Raw genomic sequence first — 19,488 nt, forward strand, 5'->3', positions numbered from 1 at the left:
CTATTCAGGAAAGTCCAGGCTGCTGGAGCCAGATAGAATGTCTGAAAGCGTATCATAAAAAGGTCTTTGAAGTCAGCTTCTGCTCACGGAAACCTGCAGATGATTTTCTCAAGGATTGGTCAACCTACAAATGTTCTTTTCCTGCCAAGAGCCTGCACAAACCTCCTACCACCCCAACATCTGGGGGAAAGGAAGGGAGCCATCCCCGGAAGACACTTTGCAGGTTGCGCTTTAGGGAAGCATTGCCTGGAACTTGACTGATCTATGGCTTATAAAAGAATCTTTTTGGAAGTTAACAAAGAACAATAGCAGCTGCATAGATGGGGAAATTTCTGCAGACGTAATAAAAACCTCCCTATAAGGACTACGTAATCCTGACAGACCAATGAGAGTCACAGAAAAGAATAAATGAACATGCATTTTGCATGTCAAGGCCAACAGATAGACAAAAGGTAAATGGGATTAGTACAGAGACAACATCCTTAAAAAGAGGCAAACCTACATCCAAATCCCAGCTCCACCACTTACCAGCTCTGTAATCTTAGGGAAACTTCTTAGAGTCTTTGAGCTTTAATCTCCTGGCCCCAAAAATGGGACGGAAGTGAGGGTTAAGAAGATAACACACATACAGCTCATTGCTTCATGCCTGGCATATAGTGGGGACTCAGCAAAGGGCAGCCACCCCCATTTCCTTGTTTGTTAACTACTTCGTAATTTTTCGCAACAGAATTTTTCAATAGTTTAGGTTCTGTCATTCTAAACTAGTATTTTTGTTTTCATTATGAAGTAATGAATTACAGACAGTTTCTGGGGTGTCATATGAGGGGAATCTGAGCAAGAGGTTCTAGTTTTTTTGGTAGGCAGACCTGCTGAGAAACCCCCTCAGTGGTGCTCCAAGAGGACCCTGGAGGGTCAAATGGGTTACATAAGACAGAAACTGAAGGCAAGAGACTATCCCCTTCAAACTCAAATTCAACAATTTGAATCAATCCAGGTACTTTCCCCTTAGATGTTTTCCTCAAAGGGAAAAGTGGGAAAAACCAACAGGACCAAGGCCACTCCTTAGGGGAAAGAGAACAGATAGTGCCAAAGATAGGGATCCGATCTCCACTCCATGCTTGCCAGATCTCTGTGACCTTAAGAAAAACTACTAAATCTTTCTCAGTATGTTTCTTCATCTTAAAAATAGAAATAATGACAGCTCCTTTAGATGGTTTTGCATTGTCTGGCCAGAGCGGCTATGTCCAGCTTAAGACACCATGAGCACTCAGGAAGTATTCATAACTCATGTATACAGAAGCCTCGCCATGTTTGGGATATTATGCTTAGCACTTTCCATTCATTTCTTCATTTATACATTCACTCAACAAGAACTTCTCAAGTCAACATTCGCTCTGTGCCAACCACTGTGCTAAGCCTTAAAAATTCATCAGCGAGCAAAGTAAGTAGACTCTCTTCCCTCTTTGTGTTCAAGAGATGGTTTAAAGGAGAGAAACACATTTTTCCACAGGTAAACTCACTAATAAATAGTGAGCGATCATCATGATGAGTTTGATAAGATAGAGAAACTTCACTTTGGTTAGTCAGGGGAGTCGAGAATTGAGATGTAAGCTCAGAAGAGTGTACAGTGGCCAGTAAGGTGGCTGTCCCAGCACCTGTGAGGGTTCAGTGTCCCGAAAGAGCTCCATGCATCTAAGGAACAAAAGCAAGTTCAATGCGGCCAGAGCACGGTGAGCAAGTGCAGCGGACCTGAGATGAGTAAGGACAATAGGCTGGTATTTACCCTGACAGCAACAGGCAACAATAAGAGAGCTTCAATGAGGGATGAGCAAGATGCCATGTGGACAATAGATTAAAACAAAGGAAGAATGGATGTGGACAAAAGCAATCCAACAATTCCAGGCAGGAGCTGGTGTTCACTTGAGACTGAGTTGGAACAGAATTAAAGTCTGGTGATCATGGAGAATGCATTTAGTATGTCAAATCCATGGACCTCAACACTCCATAAGGTATTACTATGAATTAATTAGTTATTACTAAATACAACAGGTGATGGTTAACTTGATGTGTCAATTTGGCTAGGCTGCAGTACCTAGTTGTTTGGTCAAACATCAGTCTAGATGCTGCTATGAAGGTATTTTTTAGATGTGACTGACATTTACATTAATACACTTTGAGCAAAGCAAATCACTCTACACATAATGTGGGTGGGTCTCATCCAATCAGTTGAAGGCATGAGAGAAAATGCAGGTTTCCCAAAGAAGTGATTCTCCTCAACACTACAACATAGAAATTATACTGCCAATTCCAGTCTACTGCCCTGCCAAATTCACTCTCAGGACTGCATATCAATGCTTGCCTGAATTTCACTCAAACTTCACCTGAATCTCCACCCTACCAGCCTTAGCCCTATAGATAGACTTGCCAGTCCTCACAATCATATGAACAATCACATAGATTTCTTAAAATAATTCTCCCTCTTTCTGTCTGTCTGTCTCTCTTTGCATATACAAATATTGTACATGTATTATGTACATGTATATTATACATGTATTATGTAATATGTAGGGACAGAAAGAGAGCCTATTTATTGGTTTGGGGTTCTGTTTCTTTGGAGAACACTGACTGATCCACAAGCTAGAATTACTTATATAAAATCATATCCAAATGATAAAATAATAAAAGTTGGGCACCTATGTACTAGATGCCTCGTAGCGACACTCAGATTCCATAGTAAGTAAAATGTATTGACCAATAACCAAGAACCAATTGTCCATTATTTTTAATCTTTGCTAAACAAAAAATTAACATAACATTATCCTTCCAGGATCTACTGTTAAAAAATTAAATTAAATTGTAGAGGTGCCTGTGTGACTGTTGATTAAGCATCTGACCTTTGATTTGGGCTCAGGTTATGATCTCATGGTCATGAGATCAACCCCCATGTCCGGATCTATGCTCAGTGGGGAGTCTGCTTGAGTTTCTTTCTTTCCCTCTCCCCTTGCCCCTTCCCCTCTAATCACCCCCCTCCCAAATAAATAATTAAATCTTTAAAAAAATTAATAAAATAAAGTGATGGTGGTGGTGGTGGTTATAGACACTGAAAAAGAGTCATCAATTCTGTTTAACCCTGAAGGTATTTTTTAGATGTGACTGACATTCACCTAAATGTTACCTATCTTATGTATCTTTACATTTCACTTTCAGGAAGCCCAAAGTAAGAGTAAGTGATTAATTATAGTTATAATTAATTACAGTACTTGATTTCTTGTGCATTTACTTCTTTGTGTAGGTGTTCTCAAATCCCTCTTTCATCTATGTTTGAATGCTTTGACCATATGCATTTACATTTCTATTATAAGCTTCTTCAAACTATTTTGGAAGCAAGTAGAGTACAAATTATAAACAGTTTTGCCACATCTACTGTGAGAATGAAAACCATTCTCAACAGAGTGTTGACATTTCAGAAAGTGTCAACATCACTCTGAAGGGACACTGTTATTATGAAGGATCCCAGAGGTACCCCAAAAAGAGACTTCAATCACATCAATGTAGAACTCAGTCTCCTTGGAAAGAAATAGAAGAGGCTCTGAGTTGACAAGTGATAGGAAACAGCAAAGAACTGGCTACTGTCTACATGATCTGTAGTCATGCACAGAAGATGGTCAAGGGTGTGGTCTGGGCTTCGATTCCAGGATTAGGTCTGTGAATGCCCACTTCCCCACCAACATTGTTATTTAGGAGAACAGTTCTCTTGTCAAAATTCAAAATCTCTTGGGTGAAAAATACATCCCCAGGGTTTTGGATGAGACCATGTGTTGCTTGTTCAGTAACTCAGGAAAGATGAGTTAATTCTTGAAGGAAATGACACTGAACTGGTGTCACACTCTGCTGCTTTGATTCAGTAAGCCGCCATAGTTAAAAACAAGCATGACAGAAAATCTGGGGATGGGGTCTATGTTTCTGAAGAAGGACTAGTCACGCACGCTGATGAATAAGATCTAAGTTGTCCAGCTACAAAAATCACAAGATGCCGGATGATTTTTCAGACTTCTTTGTGGTATCTTAAAGCTGTATTGATTTGAGAAAAAAGAAACAAATTACAGACAAATAAATATGAGAAAAGCGGAACCGGGGTGGATATAGATGGGGCAAACACACTAAACTCTGTGCGTTGTGCCTTTGCTCAGGTGGCCGAACCCTGCCCTGTTATGTCCTTGCATGGTCTCTAGCTCCGTGCCACAGAGGACGTGGAAGGCAATCTTGTGTTCATTAGCACTGTCTACCCACCTAACTGAGATAGGTGCAAGGGTTTGAATACCCAGCAAAAAGAAAAATAAATTATCATCAACTGCGGACTTAAAACTGGATATAAAGACAACTGCCCACTCTGAAACATGTGATGCAACGTGAACTCCAGGCACTGGGCCATCACTGCGGACTAGGGAAGAGTGACACACAATATTTTATTTTATGAACCTTGTCTGTCTGTGGTTAGAGCCGCTCCTCGTTCATGTATCACTGAACATCTTATTAAGCCAGCTTTAGTCCTTACATTACAAAAACTCCACCAAATACAACTATATATTGTGATCTCCAAGGAGTTAAAGCAGACCTCAAGAAGAATCCAGTTCACATTCCTCTCCAGAAAGCATCGGGATTATCTTTCATCCTCCTGTGTGTTGGGCAAATAAAAGGTTGAGGTTTTTCCAGTTTTCAATTCACCTCGATTTGAGTTACTAGTAAAAACTGTCCTCAGATCAAGTTCTTGCCTTTTCCTGTGCATACGTCTTTTGATGATATCTGTGGATTCTGTGTCATCTAAAAAGCGGTGTAGTTATGGAAAACCATCTTTTAAAATCATTCCTACACCATGCTTGAGCCCCTCTCTCTGTGAGGATTTACCCCAGTCTTTCCCTAAAATGTTCAGATTCAATGACTGGTGCCCAGGGGTGGAATGTGGTCTTCTGAACTGTTACAGCTGCAACTAGACTCAAGGTTATAGAAGAGAAAATCAGATCACTGCACCGTTGTGGTTCAGAACCCAGGCAGTGGTTCCGTGCCCTGCCTCTGATGAAAGGCATCAGGAGTCACCGTGCACAGAAACTTCTTTTTTTTTTTAAGATTTTATTTATTTATTTGACAGACAGAGATCACAAGTAGGCAGAGAGGCAGGCAGAGAGAGAGAGAGAGGGGGGAAGCAGACTCCCTGCTGAGCAGAGAGAGAGCCCGATGAGGGACTCCATCCCAGGACCCTGGGATCACGACCTGAGTCGAAGGCAGAGGCTTTAACCCACTGAGCCACCCAGGCGCCCAGAAACTTCTTAGGCTAGATGCATTTTGTGCGGCTTTGAAGAATGCTCATTTTAAACTCAAAGACCAGAGATGGCATTTGTGAAGTGATGATGGTCCTCATACGCATAACATGGGCCTTATAATGACACCAAACTGCTTCCGGCGGCGTCAAATGAAAGCAAATTCCTACTTCTTCTCTCTGACCAGCTGGCTGTCCTTGATCAAAAATTACCTTCACTGCCCATCATGTTGTTAGTGGTTAAAACTTACCATTTAAATTGTAAGCCACAAAATCTAAACGGAACTGCATGTGTGATCTTTGTCACCTCATTTTCATGAATGGAAAAGAATATTCTGACACAAAAATTACATACTTAATTCTAGCTCACCCTCTCCGCTGACCTCCATCCCACACTGCCTTGGGTTGATTTCCTCATCCATCAGTGGGTCAAAGTAATTTCTGCTGTATTCATTTCCTGTGGAAAGTACATGAAGTAAGGGTCAGTGATTATTAGAAGCACATGAACCAAAATGTTAATTTGGAAATCGACACCAGCACAGAAGGGCCATTTTAGCTACTTTATAAGCTTAATTTTTGTACAAGTCCTTCCAGGCCTCCCTTTTTTGTAATTATCTCTTGCAAAAGGTCAGAAAAGGTAATTCAAGGAACAAGTTCATGCTATCTTTCGGTTGCTAAAAAATTAATGAGAAAATGACCAAATGTAGACTTTGGAATAATAAGAATAATAATAATAAAAACTTAAGCAAAATTCTGTTTAGGATACACTCAAGAAATGGATATTGTTGGATTATAATGATGTTTAGGGTTTACTGATCATTCTGTTTACCTGCTTATATATCCACTCCCCAAGTCTGCTGTGCTGTTGTTTTCAGAATTCTGTCATTGATTTCATAGTGTCTTAATTAAGAGAAACTATAACAAAACTTCCATATTGACAGTTGAAGATAAAGAAAGAGAGAAAGTGAAAAGAAAGAGAGAGAAAGAAGGAAGTGAGGGAGGGAAGAAAAAAGGAAAGAAGGGAGGAAGGGAGGGTAAGAGACAAAGAAAGAAAAAGAAAAGAAAGTAAGAGGTCTTTTTGCTTGGTCAACTTAAGTTACAGGAAGGGAAGGTACAAATGATGTAGTCAGAAATTTTGTTCAATACACATCAACAATCTCAACAAACAATCCAAAAATCCCCACTTTACATTTCTCACTTATTTGTATTGATAATCAAACTGTAGCATCAAATGGGATGTAATAGAGAAAAGGGTCTGTTATCAATTTTTCAAATCTAGCTTCATACTTCCTGCAGACTGAGATGTATATGTCTGTTGCTAGCAATTTCCATTCGGTAAAATATAACCTACTCTGACGATAATTCAAGTGGCCTCATACACTGCGGGAGAAATAAAGCATCATCGACCAAAAACAATGAGGTTGCAAGTACTGTTCACAGGAAAGGGTTAACAAATACCAGGTATACTGTGATCCTCCATCGTATATTTGATTTAGGATCAAAAATAATCCAAACAGCAACTCTTTTTCCAAGACTAAATGGAATTTTGATATGAACCGGGGTTTAATTTATATTTCTGGACTGGCACATTTTTGCTGTCAGTCTCTGTTCTATCAACGTAGTAAGTACAAGAACTGAAAATCTGCTTTTCCTTGAGGTCTCAATAAAGAAAAAAATAAATGAGTTTCATTTTTGTTACTCTATCTGTCAACAACTACTAGGCTGGTATGAATCTTGGCAGTATGTAATCAAAGTCTTATGTACTGCAATAACACAGTCATTCTACCTCATTCATGTAATTGTTTTTGTGTTTTTTTTTTCCCCCTCTACCACAAAGCACTGTGGTACCCGAAGCACACGCTTCCATATGCTAGCAAAATAATTCGCTTCTATTAAAGCAAAAGTGGCAGTATATTTCTTATTATTATCACCCACCCGCAGCAGCCAACCGTGGGGGCCCAGATCCTGCAATCATCACCCCCGTTCCAGCACGACTCGATTTTTTGTCTAACAGAAACGACTTCGTAAATATCAGCTTAATCAAGACCTTGGAGAAAGCCACAGAGTGCAGTCGCTTTTAACCAAAAGTCTGGGGAAGTCTGTCTGGTCTGCAGGTTCTCAAACCCTTTTCATCCCTGCGTCAGTTGAGAAAGGAAGGTCCCGCCCAGCTGCGCAAGGAGGCCTGCGCGCAGGGAGCCTCCAGACCCCCAAGTCTCCCCTCGGGGGCTCCGTGCTTCTGCACGCAACGGAGATGCGCCCCTCGAAGATCTATGTATGGTTTCGACGTCTATGCAAATCGTTTCTCCCACGTTCAGGCCGGGTTGAGGCATACATGTAAGTTATAAACGCCACTTCTGGAGTGACTTATGTTGTGTTTCGCGTTCTGGGATACAGCAAATAGCATTTTACAGGTAAAGGCTTATGAGGAATCTTTACAAAGAGGCAATCCACGGATTCCCTTTAAGCATCCCTAAATTCTACATTATGTCATATCATATCATATTTTATTACAATCATATATTATATTGCATTCATATATTTATATAATTAATATATTTTATATAATTCATTTATTTTATATAATTCACTTATTTTTACAATTTATATATTTTCCACTATATTTCAAATCATGTTGAACATTGTTTTACATATACAATATTATACTTATTTTCTGTCTCCCCCACCAAAAAAAAATTTTTTTAACTAAAAAAAAAAATTTTTTTAACTAACCTAAAAGTGCTCCATGGGGACAGTGACAGTATCTCTTTGTTTACAGCAGACCCCTCAGTGGCTAGAAGCATGCCTGGCACACAGAAATACTCATAATATCTGAATTCATTTGCTAAAAATATCTCTCTTGGAAACCTACAGCAGTATCTAAATTCTTCCCTTGTCCCAATGTTCTATCTTGATTAAATAAGCAACCCCCCCTCCTTCATTCATCTCTTCCTTTCTATTCCCCATACCCTCTATCTTTCCCTTCAACACCCCCTGCCCTTTACTTTTTTAACTGAGTGCTTTCTAGGAACCAAACACTGTGTCTAGATTCTAAAAACAAACCAACGAAATACCATGGCCCTGACTTCAGAACACCGTGAACTCCAAGAACAAGGAAGGCAGACATGCGCAGTCTGGTTAAGATTTCACACTGTGGGGACGCCTGGGTGGCTCAGTGGGTTAAAGCCTCTGCCTTCAGCTCAGGTCATGATCCCAGCATCCTGGGATCAAGCCCCGTATGGGGCTCTCTGCTCAGCGGGGAGCCTGCTTCCTCCTCTCTCTCCGCCTGCTTGTGATCTGTCAAATAAAATCTTTAAAAAAAAAAAAAAAATTCACACTGTGGTAAAGGGTGGGACTCTGTCTGAACACACACCAGGAGCTTCCGGCCCCTCCTGGGGACTACAGAGAAGACTCGGTGGAGAAACTACCATCTGAAGTACATTTTGAAGCTTCTTCAGTAGTACCAGAATTGAGTATAACTTATGTTTTTGTTTTGTTTTGTTTTGTTTAGGATTTTATTTATTGATTTATTTGAGAGAGCGAAAGAGAGACAAAGGAGCAAAGGAAGGGGGAGGGAGAAGGACAAGCAGATTCTGTGCTGAGCCTGGAACCAGAGGTGGGTCTTGGTCTCACCACCCTGAGATCATTACCTGAGCGGAAATCAAGAGTCAAGTGCTTAACCGACTGAGCCACCCAGGCGCCCCCAACTCATGTTTTTGTTCAAATTATTATTAGGTTGTGGTACAGTGTCACTTTACACTGTATGATGTTTCATATCTATTCACTTGACCAATATTTAGTGCCTACATAATAGGCATTATGTAAATATGTCAGTAAAATAAAACGCTTAAAAATCCTTCCCTTCACAGAGCTTGCATTCTAGGAATGGAAGAATAAAAGCAAATGAATATCTGGGCACCTGGGTGGTTCATTTGGTTAAGTGTCTGCCTTTGGCTCAGGTCATGATCCTGGGGTTCTGAGATCCAGTCCTCCATGGAGCTCCTTGCTCAGCGGGGAGCCTGCTTGACATTCTTTCTTTCCCTCTTCCTATGACCCTCCCCCTCAACTCACCCTATCTCTCTCTCCCAAATAAATAAATAAATACACACACACACACACACACACACACACACACGCGCAGATTCTGTGCCATCTAAAAAATATATATATATATATGTATATATATATATATGTGTGTGTATATGTATGTATATATATCTCCCCTGCTTGTGCTGGCTATCAAATACATAAATAAAATCTTTTTAAAAAAGCAAATGAATATTTATACTTTATAGTTTTTTTTATAGTGATTAGTGACATTGGAAAAAATAAGAGCCAGATAAGGATGATTATGCCCCCCAAGGAGGAGCAGGTGTCACATTTCTCGCATAAGCCTTTGTTTCAAACTAAGAATGACAACTCAGGATTAAATAACTATACTCTCGAGACTATGGAGATAGTGAATCCATAATGTTTATAATAATTATAATTACTTATCAATTATATATAATTATAAATCATACTTCTAATTCATTACTTGTAACATTACAATTTTGCCAATTTCTTGCTATAACATAATTCAGCCTATGAGTCAGGTAAGAACCTACTCTTAATATCAAAACAATACCTCCTTTTTACTGGCATATCTTGCCCTCATAAACCAATAACCTAAATACAGTAAGCAGAGTTTAAGACAGTGAAGCACATGGAGTTTAGTATAAATTTGGAAACAGCAGACCTCATCTTAGCACTAGCTCCTCTGCTCATGTTTCATTGGATAGTGTCAGGATTTAATAGAGTGGGATGGTTTCAGAATAGGGTGTCTATTACCAGAAGGTAGGTTACTAATAGGATAAATTTCTGAAAGTGCCCTAATCATTCAAAATATGCTTTTGGATATATCTACAATCATCTCACAGGAAAATTAATAGACCCACTGAGAAATTCAAAGTAGGGCATTTAGCAATGTACATACAACAGATTTTAATTTGGCTGATATTTAACTGTTTGTTATATTTCAGATGAATAACCAGACGATCACCTATGCAAATATATATATACATTAACTCATGGCTCTCCATTGACGCAACTGGATGTGATACATAAATTTATAAATCAATACACTCTTCTTGTCCATACTATAATGAGTCTATTTTTGTTTTCCGCCTCCTGGAATTAGCTGTTCAATGTTTAGAATCTGCCTCAGTTCTAATGTGTTTCTCATGCTGCTTTTGACTGAACCGGGGGAGGAAAGCACATGTACTTGCCTCGGCCCTTCCACACATATCAGGTTTTCCTATCATTTAACTCAGAGCAGCACAGAATGTAATCAGGGCTTTTACTTAAATTACACCGTACATGAACTTTGGTCAGGAAATCTCCAGTGTGCACCCATGCAGTTCCTCAGGGGCTGTGAGAGTGAGAACGAAATTGCCCACCAGAGGAAGGTTAGTGTGAATCATGGAAGTGTCTTGGCTCAACGAGGCAATCACTTCCTTTCAAATCAGCTAGGTTAGCTCCAGAGGAAGAAAATCTGAATGCATCTGTCTGTTCCTTGGGAGGCTTTTATGGACTTCGTTCTTGTCCGTTTCCTGTGAATTCACCTGCTTCCGCTCAGCCTTTTATCACCAATCATCATGTTATCTGTAATATGCTATAAATTAGATACGTTAAACACAAGGCTTGCATGTAAACTAAGTAACTAACTAAACAATTTACATTCTGTGATTGTAGCCATACACCAATGTTTTACAAACTAGAATATTCTCCTGGACGGTATTCCTCTTAAAGGCATGAAGCCTCTGTAACTATAATTAAATTTGATTCCCATGAACTTTATGAATAAATTTGAGAAAACTTCCTATGTTCCTCTCTTTGAAAATCCAGTGTGAAGAACTTAGATTTAAATGTCCACAAGGCCCAATGCATGAAACATAAATGTGGAAATCAGAGGCTGTAATAGGATGTATCAAGGGGAAACTATGTTGGACTCATACACGCTCTACCATATCAAATCAACCCAAATACTATTTTATAAAGTTGATGTACAAACATATTTTAAATTAAAGGCAACTAAAGGTGCAAGAGTACTTCCTACAATGATAAAGGATAGTTATCTTAAACCGAAGTCTTCAATAACTAAACAGAAAAACAAAACCCAAATAAACATCAAAAAAAGAAAACCTAACGACAAAAACTCAAAGTATGAATCAGACATTCACTATCAATCTTATCATTCAACATTCTTAGAAATCTTGGCCAAAGCAGTTAGAACAAATATAAGGGGGGAGTGGAGGGGCGAGCTAAGATTATTGAAAATAATTATATTTTGTATAAATTATTATTTGAAGATAATGAGCTTCTCTGCCATGAAAACATCAGATTTATCAAAAAAACTTTTAGAAAAAAGAATATATTATTGGCATAATTTCTTGAAAATAACCAGATAATCATTAAGAATCATTAACTTTTCAGGGCACTGAGTGGCTCAGTCAGTTAGGCATCTGCTTTCAGCTCAGGTCATGATCTCAGGGTCCTGGGATTGAGCCCTGCCTCAGGAAACCTGCTCCTCCCTCTGCCCCTCCCCTCTGCTTGTGCTTTCCCTCTCTCTAATAAATAAATAAAATCTTTTTAAAAAAGAATCATTAACTTTTCTAAATATGAATACTAGCCACTTAGAAGATAATGAGTATAGAAAACCAATACCCATAAAAAAGCTCCAGACAGTTCGCAAAAATTAATTTATTTATTTTAGATTTTTCATAGGAATCCATAGATGGTCATCCACAATATTCATCTTATTCAGAAATTCAAACTAAAAGACATGAATGTTTTTAACATCAGAGTTAAAAACAGCAAACAGACACCATTTCCTTTTTCTTCTTTATAAAAAGGCTAACCTGTGACAATTGCTTGGCTGGGGACACTATATTCCAGAGCTGGTGGCCTGCTGGACAAATTAGCTTTCTCCACCGTGTATTCTCATTTCCTTTCCAAATCTTGCGGGTATCTGAGATATCAGTGATTTGAAAATCTAAATAGGGTAACGGTTGAAGTTTGCTAACAAGTACTAATTAATTGAGCCATATTCATTCTTCCCCTAAGGCCCTCCCTCGTGGTAAATTATGAGGCATCTTAACTTTCAAACCACTGGAGTGTTGTTGAGTGCATAGCTGCTTTATCTCTGGCCCCCCAAGGCACTGAGGCTTCATGGGCTCCTCTGGACCTCAAATCCTCAGAGTTCAACCAAGTCCCTAAGGAGCTAACTTCTAAACAGGAAGATCTTTATGTTACTTAAATAATGGTGATAATTCAAAGGTTAAGTATAAATATATATTTTTTTTAACACACGTTTAAAAGTCCTTCCAAAAATACCAAAGTAGGTTTCCTTTCTTTCTAGTTTGAAGCCTGACGATATTACTCTACATGGAAATCAATCAATGTATATCGTGTGTAATACCACCTTCAAATTACAATATACCTAAAATTAGACATCAGTCACCCTCTAATCTTTTTTATTATGCCTTCATTCATTTAACAATACATCTTCCTCCTGGATCTAAGATTACTTGTATAAATGCACTGTATTTAAGGCTTCATTTGGGTAGTAATGTTTTCATCACACTAGAGCACACTTCAGTATGGAAGCAATCAATATCATGGATTATTAGATTTCATTTAGACAATCTTAATAATCCTTGCTCTAAAAATATCTAGTAATCTAAAGATATCTAGACTTTATCTCATAAAACAAAAGGTTCAAGACTTCCCCAAGATTTTGATTTTGTTTTGTTTTGTTTTAAGAGTGTGAGAGAGAGAGAGTGAGAGAGCACATACAAGGGGAGTGGCAGAGGGAGAGGAGGAAGCAGGCTTCCCCACTGAGCAAGGAGCCCAATGCGGGGATTGATCCCTGGATCCTGCGATCATGACCGGAGAAGAAGGCAGACGCTTAACTACCTGCACCCCCAAGGCACACCCCTCCCTCCCTGGTTTTTTAACGAGATTTTTGGTCAATTAATCTGATGAAGATTAAGAAAAATCATATTTTCTGTTAAAACCTCTTTAATAGAAAACAAAATTGATCTGAAAGAAACTCTAAATGGAATTATTTGGAGATTAAGTTTATACTAAAAGCATAAAATACTAAAGTCATGAAAAACTTTCAAATAAAATTGTTCTTAAAATGGAAATGCAACCATTGAACTCTGGTCAACATGATGCAAAGCTTGAAATTTATATGAAATTTCACTGATATAGTGTAACTTCTTATTCTGATAGGAAAATATGTCTTTCAAAATTTCACCAGGGACACCCCGGTGGCTCAGTCAGTTAAGCATTTGACTCTTGATTTTGACTGAAGTCTCAATCTCGGAGTAATGAGATCGAACCCCATGCTGGGCTCCATGCTCAGTGCAGAGTCTGCTTGAGATTCTCTCTTTATCCCTCTCCTCCACTCTCTCTCTCTCTCTCTCCCCCACTCAAAATAAATGAGTCTTTAAAAAAAATAAAATAAAATAAAATTTCACCAAATATTTCAGAGGATGTGGGTAAACAATCCAGTAACATGTCCAACCACTAACACAGTGCATTGCTAACTTATCAGAAAACATCGTTCTCTCAATTTTTACTATGTACTTGTTTACAGTAGGAAAATAATTGGACTTCTGTTACATCAACTATGTGGTATCCAGTCTAGCATTTCTATGATTCTAAGATTCTTAACCATAATTTTCACCACTGTATAGATTCCTGTGCTCACATTTTTATTTTAAAACTATATAAATTTCACTGGTATAAACATAAATCCAGTGGTTTAAATCAGTGGACTGGAGTAACAAGACAATATCTCCCAAAGTTAAAATCATTCTTTAAAAAATCTTATTCCAACTAACTATGTATGAAAGAGTTTATAAAATATTATTTTACAAACAAAGTCACCTATTGGGGATTTTGCTAAGATCAACTTGAAGAGAATATAGAAAATAATTGTGCTTAATGGCTGGGAAAGTGTTACCCATGGTTCAATTTTAGCATTAACAAGTAGGAAAAGACAACACAAATAGACATCCTGCTAATTTCCTGACCAAATCTGTCTGATTAATCGGAAATAGACATTTATGTTTGAGAAGACAATAAATTAAACTTTTCTTATTCTATTGAAATTCTCAAAACTCAAACATCTGTTTTAAACACTCTTTTCTCAACTAGACATTGTTCTAGAGCTCTGTTACTCCATTAAAAAAAAAAAAAAAGTACCGGAAAGTAATCTTAAGTTGATTTATGTTGATTTGTATAAACTGACTAAATATTTCATGTTTTGTATATCTATATCTATATATATTTTTATCTCAGAAGGAAGGATACTTTCCTGAGTGCTTATTTTTAGCCTTTGAAGTCAACAAAAGAAATTCAAATCACTTAGGAACCAAATAGTATCTACAGACACAAATCCAGGTCAGTGCAATAAATCTAAAAGCAAATAGTTTTCCTGTATATATCCTTTATCTTAATAACAGGTGAAATGTCTGAAAGCAAAATATATATATATTTTTAAGTGTTTTATAAATTTCGTAGAACACTTGTTTCCCGTCTTAAGGGAAAATTGCGATAAGTGAGAGAGATCTAAACAGTTTTATACAATATAACCTCTAAAATAATCTAGGCTACGGGGGCACATGGGTAGCTCAGTTGATTAAGCAACCAACTCCTGATTTCAGCTCAGGTCTTGATCTCAAGGTCGTGAGATTGAGGCCTGAGTTGGGCTCCCTCTGAGCGTAGAACCCGCTTAAGATTCTCTCTCTACATCTCCCTCTTCCCTACCTCCTGCTTGCACATGTACACGTGCATGTTCTCTCTCTCTCTAAAAATAAAATAAAGTAATCCAGGCTATGTGCACTATGGGGAAAAACAATTCTCATCACACATGTGCTCAGATGATTTGAATTATGCACTTAACACGTATACTTATATGTTATTTTTAAAAAATTTTTGTATAAGTGTCTCTTTAATGGCCACACCAATCTGAAATTAGATTTAGGGTTACATTTATAACCTTAATCCAGGACTTTTTCCAGTTTAGGCACAACTATTGTAGGTTTCCTACCCTTACTTCAAACTACCCCTTATTTCTTCTGGAAGGATCTAAGGCCTTAGATCACATATGCTCCAACGAATTCCCCTCAGTATCTTTGGAACATCGACCATTGTCTTTCTCCACTGCTCAGGCTTCAGGTTTGCTGATGCTACATAAAAACATGTAAATGTTTTTATGCTAGCAAAGGTGTTCTTCAAACCATATTTATCATGAGATCAATCATGGCAACTCCATTCCATGAAGCCACAGGAAAACCACTTCCTCTCCATTCCAGGACTGCTGCTGGGGCCACTTCAGTGCTGCTGGGGCCACTGTTGCCTCCAATACTAATTTCTGTTAGTACCTCTTATAGGCCATGTCATGTTCTCACCAACATCTTCTCTGGTTCTGCTCAAACCTTGGACTCGCACTCATAACCATCCCACATCCCACTGACAATGTCAAGTGAAGGGATATACATCATCTTTACTAATGTGATATTCCTCCACATCATACAAATTAGCAGGTAGAGACACTGAGATCCCCAACAGCTGACAGAGATCTTAGTTTTTATTCCAAGCCCCTCTCCCAAAAACCCAGGAATAAATGCCTGGGGATTAGATCATGGGACAACATGATTGACAAACACTGTACTGTGATCAAAATTACTCTTCCTCTCTGGCCTTGAGCTATTGGCATGACATCAAGTTTGTGTGCCTGTCTCTTTCCTTGGAATTAACCCTTTCCTAGAGGTCATTTTACTTTTTTCTTAAATGGAAATGCAACAGATGATTCAGTCAAATGGCAGCTGAAAAGAGCTTAGCAAAGTTTGAATTTAAGATGGAATTTCATTGATATAGCCTAACTACTTAATCTGATGGCCAGAAAGTGTTGTTGTTTTTTTTTTAAATTTTCACCCAATATTTAAAGGAAACCAGGTTTAAAAAAAAAAGTTCTGTCCAACTGCTAAGATACTGGCCATATCACTAACATATCAGCTAAATTTCCATATCAGCTTTTTAAATAAAAAGCTATCTTCATTATAGACTCCTTCAAGCCACAAATCCTCACACATGCTTAGTCCGAGGTTGAACATATTTGAATCAACTAAACTGGGATCCCACTCACACACACACACATATACACACACATACACACTTCTATTTCAATCCATACTTCTAGAATCACCCAATTTAAGAAATGCTATGTATAAAATAGATGCAAAATACCTCTATGAGAAAATTTTGCTTTTTTGAGAGTACCAGATTAACCTGGATTAATTAATTAAATCTCAGTGTGACTTTGCAGATGTAATATGTTGGATGAACACAGAGAGATTCCATGTCTGCTTGCTCAATTTTGTATCTCCTAACTGTACTAAGTATAGTGCTTGACAAATGGAAAATATTCAATTAATATGCTTTTCAGTAAATGAGGAAGGGGAAATGGAGAAATACATATGCATTTCTAATTTTATATATATAACTTCTAAACAAAATATTATATAAATCATTTCATATCCAACTAATCACACATAGACCACTCCTATTTTTAAGTTGTCCTGATGTTATTAACCATAGAATATGATCAGGAAATCATCAAAGACATAGGAACTATAAGGGACAGTTATCAGATTTTTGTTTGGTTGATTTATGTTGCTGTCTTCCATCCGTTTCCTCTCTCTACCAGCATCCTGATTTCCTAGTACCCATTGCATATCATCTTGATGGTCCTGTAACTCCAAATTCCTGTCTCCAACTACAGAAGCTGGGGAGGGCAAACAGAACCTACTTATCCTGCTCTGATCAAACTAGGAGGCAAACAAGTGACCTGGGCATGGCCAACCCAATGGTCTTCCCTAGGACTTTGAGTAAGTGAAGAAAGGATGAAAAGAACACTAGAAATAATCTCCATGAAAGGCAGGAATTAAAAGGAAAGAATTTACCAAGTGCAATGAAATCACTCATCATGAGTGGAACTGTTCTAACCACTTCTTTTTGTTGTTGTTCCTGTTGCTGCTGTTGTTCTATCCACTTCTACAATGCTTTATTATTTCTCTTCTAAAGTCCTTCCGTAGCTTCTTCTCACACATGTCCCACATTTCATTTTACTGCCATCTATACTTTAGGCATTCTCTACCTGTTTAGTGCCGCCATTTTTTTTAAGATTATTAAATATTCCCTTTTGTCCCATCCAGCCCTCAAGCCCTGGTTAGGTTCAAAACCTAAGCTGCCTTCTCTCTTTTGAAATTCTAAGCGGTTGTAATTTCTCTGCTGCTTTCCCTTTCAAGTACTATAATTCAGAATTTCCCTTTCTCAGAGGGTTAATCATCATCAGGCCAGGGCATAGCTGGGAATGAGCAAAGAGGGTGAGCTGGGATCAGAAAAGCATTCTACACACATGAAGCATTAGTTCTGGGCGAAATGGAACAAAGGACAGGTAGCCAAAGATAATTACATATATTCTTACTAATGCTTTTTTTAAGCACCTAAAAGGTGGAAGTGTATTGATATTTACTGATAGGATGACAATTTGTGCTCATTTCAATAGCACCGTGGGGGAAATATCTAATTCCTCTTTTATCTAAGGAATCATATTGGTAGATGAAATAAATTTCCTTTTTTTAAATAGTAATAAGAAACACTCTGTTCTATAATACTGAGAAGTTTCTAAATTCACATATTTCAAGTATTCTTCTTCATTCACAGTCTGTAAAAGTGCACATTTCATTTGCAATTGAAACTTTTTTGGAGACTCTTCCAAAGACAGGCAAACAGGATGGGTTTGAGTAGAGATGCAGCAAATAATTTTTTTTTGTTAATGTTGACTATGTTCCAGAAGAGAGATGGTATGATGCCTACCCCTGTAATGTCTGGCTGGTTTTGTCAGGATGATAATAAATCATTTCTGGATTTTCCATCTAAACTTTCTTCGTTTTGCTCCTTCCACTCTGCTCTACTTTTGAGCTATAAAATTTTGCTCTCTCCATTTTCCAGAATCAGGCCAACAATCACTCATGACAATTACTACCTTCCATGCCCATTCTCATCTCCAAGATACGGGAATAAGCCCATGATAGTAGCTCTCAACCCAGCTGTCCATCAAAATGACTTGTAGAAGATCTGGAATATAGACTGCCCAAGAGTCATCCTGGAGGCCATAACTGCCAAAGGACCCTTGGTTCCCAGATAATTCTGATAGATAGCCAGGGTTAAAAAAACACCAACACAGGAACATAAATTCTAGTTTCAGGGATATGTTAGAATGCTAAATCAACATACCTTTACCTAACCAATTATACTTTCCTTATAGAAACTCATACGTACAAAACCAACATCAAGATAGTTGCTGTTTGGAATAAGCCTTCTTTAAAATCATGGAGAAGTGGGGCACTGGGTGGCTCAGTGGGTTAAAGCCTCTGCCTTTGGCTCGGGTCATGGTCCCAGGGTCCTGGGATCGAGCCCTGCATCGGGCTCTCTGCTCAGTAGGGAGCCTGCTTCCTCCTCTCTCTCTGCTGCCTCTCTGCCTACTTGTGATCTCTCTGTCAAATAAATAAATAAAATCTTAAAAAAAAATCATGGAGATGTTACTAATTCCTGGTACATAGAAGAATTCACTCAGCCTATCTCCAGGAATACCCTTTGTATTCAGACTTCTTTTTTTTTTTTTTTTTTTTTATCACAGAAGTGATGTCAGGGGCTCCTGCGTGGCTCAGTCGGTTAAGCATCTGACTCTTGATTTCAGCTCAGGTCCTGATCTCAGGGTCATGAGATAGAGCCCTGTGGAGAACTCTGCACTCAGCAGGCAGTCTGCTTCTCTCCCTCTTCCTCTCCCTCTGACCCTCTCCCAGCTCACATCCATGCTCTCTCTAAAATAAATAAATTAACTAAAAAGAGAAAGAAAGAAGGAAATGATGTTAGAAATGACAAGTACAATTGAGACTGTGTTGGGAATATTATGCATGTGGGGGGATGAGATGTTATAGTTCTCTAAGAGTTCTGTAAATTCTACCACGGAGATTTTTACAGCAAAACTTCCAGGTCTAATTAGCTACAATCACATTGCTCAATACCAGCCACCAACTATGTATGCTTATGGAGCACCT

The 19,488-nt window shown here is 38.3% G+C and overlaps 1 protein-coding gene across 1 annotated transcript in view; it reads right to left on the bottom strand.

Annotated features, from left to right (window-relative positions):
- OFCC1 (orofacial cleft 1 candidate 1) overlaps positions 1-19,488 on the bottom strand; it is a 119,519-nt gene that overhangs the window by 44,757 nt on the left and 55,274 nt on the right. The window contains 1 exon segment of the mRNA XM_032861420.1: positions 5,685-5,771. Coding sequence (XP_032717311.1) covers positions 5,685-5,771 — 87 coding nt within the window.

This window comes from Lontra canadensis, unplaced genomic scaffold, assembly GCF_010015895.1.
Source record: "Lontra canadensis isolate GAN:19392208 unplaced genomic scaffold, GSC_riverotter_1.0 scaffold21, whole genome shotgun sequence".
Taxonomy (NCBI): domain Eukaryota; kingdom Metazoa; phylum Chordata; class Mammalia; order Carnivora; family Mustelidae; genus Lontra; species Lontra canadensis.